The sequence below is a fragment of the Babesia bigemina genome, scaffold Bbigscaff_62612 (assembly GCF_000981445.1).
Source record: "Babesia bigemina genome assembly Bbig001, scaffold Bbigscaff_62612".
NCBI lineage: Eukaryota > Apicomplexa > Aconoidasida > Piroplasmida > Babesiidae > Babesia > Babesia bigemina.
This window is the reverse complement of record NW_012237051.1, coordinates 14,419-16,143: the sequence shown is the minus strand read 5'-3', so window position 1 is coordinate 16,143 and position 1,725 is coordinate 14,419. Positions and strand designations below refer to the sequence as shown.

Genomic DNA, 1,725 nt, shown 5'->3' with positions numbered 1-1,725 from the left:
CGTTGCTTTGCCTAGGTCTGCCTCGTTCGCATTAAGAAGAATTCGCATACCGTGCTAAAGCGCATATGTATTAGAAGGCAACAACACTTGTCTTGTCCTTCCCCGCTATTACGACATTACCTCCATTCAGTGTTCCTATTACATACGCGGGATCTTCGCGACGCAATTAGTAGATAGGCACGATATTCACACGATTTCATTACAATAATTGCGTAATTTAACTAACCCTTCAAAATGGTATACAATTCGTTGACCAATGTCCCTCGCAACTTCAGGGAGCCCATTGACTGGTTGGTGGCCGTCAAGGGAGATGATGCTAAAAGCAACGTAGCAGCATTGTGTGCCGCACTCTTCAGTTCCCTGGCAGACAAAACTGTTGACAAGATGGAGATGCCGGCCCTCGAAGATGTTAAACATGTTACTAAAGTTCCTGGATCAACCGGAGCTTGGGAACCAGTGGTTCGTAGGAGGGCTGGTTAAACGGTACAACGACCTTATTAATAAATCACCTGGAGGGTTAGCTAAGTACTTTCGGGTTGTTGACGAATCCGATGAGAACGTCGTAAAGGGCAAGGGTATCACTGCTGGAGCCATTGTGGAGAACCTTGGCAAAGTTGTTCATGGTACCGAGATATTCTTGGATGATATTAAAAGCCCAGGCGAATACGAGTCTGCTTACAGTCCAGAGGCTACGTGGAGTAAATCATGTACCCAAAAGCCGGAAGATTGCGCAGCTGTCTTCGTGGGTATTGCGCCCATGTTACGGGCAAGCATATCATCTTTGAATGCTGCTGTGTTTGCTGCGAAATTGAGATTGCCGCCGTTTATTGCTTGTAAGCGTATGCAGCAGTTGATACAAGCATTGGGTTACGTAGAGCCACAACGCCGCGCTGGCATGAGTGGGTTTGATGTCCCCAAAGCGTTGAGAGGTCTATATTTACGAACACTGATAACGCTATGCGACTTCACAGGATTCTGGGCTTTCTGTGGATCGAATAATCCTGATTTGGGAGCTGGTAAACATGGAAACTATCCGGTATCGGAAGTTGATTTTGACGTTAACATGAAGCCCATAGACGCTTCCATGAAGATAGGATTCCGCTGACCGTCTAGCACATACACTGCGCTCGGGTCGGGTAACATGTATTATCCCGGTACGCCCACAGTATCTGATTTAGGAGCGGCTATTCCACTTTGATGGGCTACATGTCATGTTTATTCGGCTTGTCGTAGGGCCTATTCTCACACCGCTTATTAAGTATGTGTTGATATAAGTGTAAATCCCCTACGCCTATTGTTGTAAACTGCTAATCGGTTAAACTAATAAGTACAGCAGTAAGCAATGCCGTGGACGTATTTATAAGCTTATTCGTGGCCGTAGTGCAGGATTCCGCCCGGCAATCCGCCCATATCGGTAAATAGTGGGAATGTTTGACAAGCCATCCGTATGTCTGAGGAAGACCATCGTCATCGTGCATATCGGAATGACTAATCAAAACCATCTTGCGTGAGAGACATTAGGCATCTGAACCACGTAGACGGCGGAGTATCTCAAATGGGCAGTTCGAACCAAGTGCCGAGTTTCAATACGCCAATCCATCCGACGTGGAACACGAAACCCAGGCTACTATGACTGTGAATAGTCACATTGCCCAGAAAGGGTGGATACCATCACGGATTGGACGCCTGATATTCGTAATCAGCACGACGTTGAGCTGGCAGTTT

General features: G+C 46.8%; 1 protein-coding gene across 1 annotated transcript; it reads left to right on the top strand.

The window, feature by feature from the left end:
- Window positions 1-406: 406 nt before the first annotated feature.
- On the top strand, window positions 407-1,105 carry BBBOND_0001570 (hypothetical protein, conserved; the record flags this gene model as incomplete). The annotated part of the gene is made up of 1 exon (XM_012914998.1): window positions 407-1,105. One exon carries the CDS (start codon window positions 407-409, stop codon window positions 1,103-1,105), a length of 699 nt encoding a protein of 232 aa, XP_012770452.1.
- Window positions 1,106-1,725: the final 620 nt, after the last annotated feature.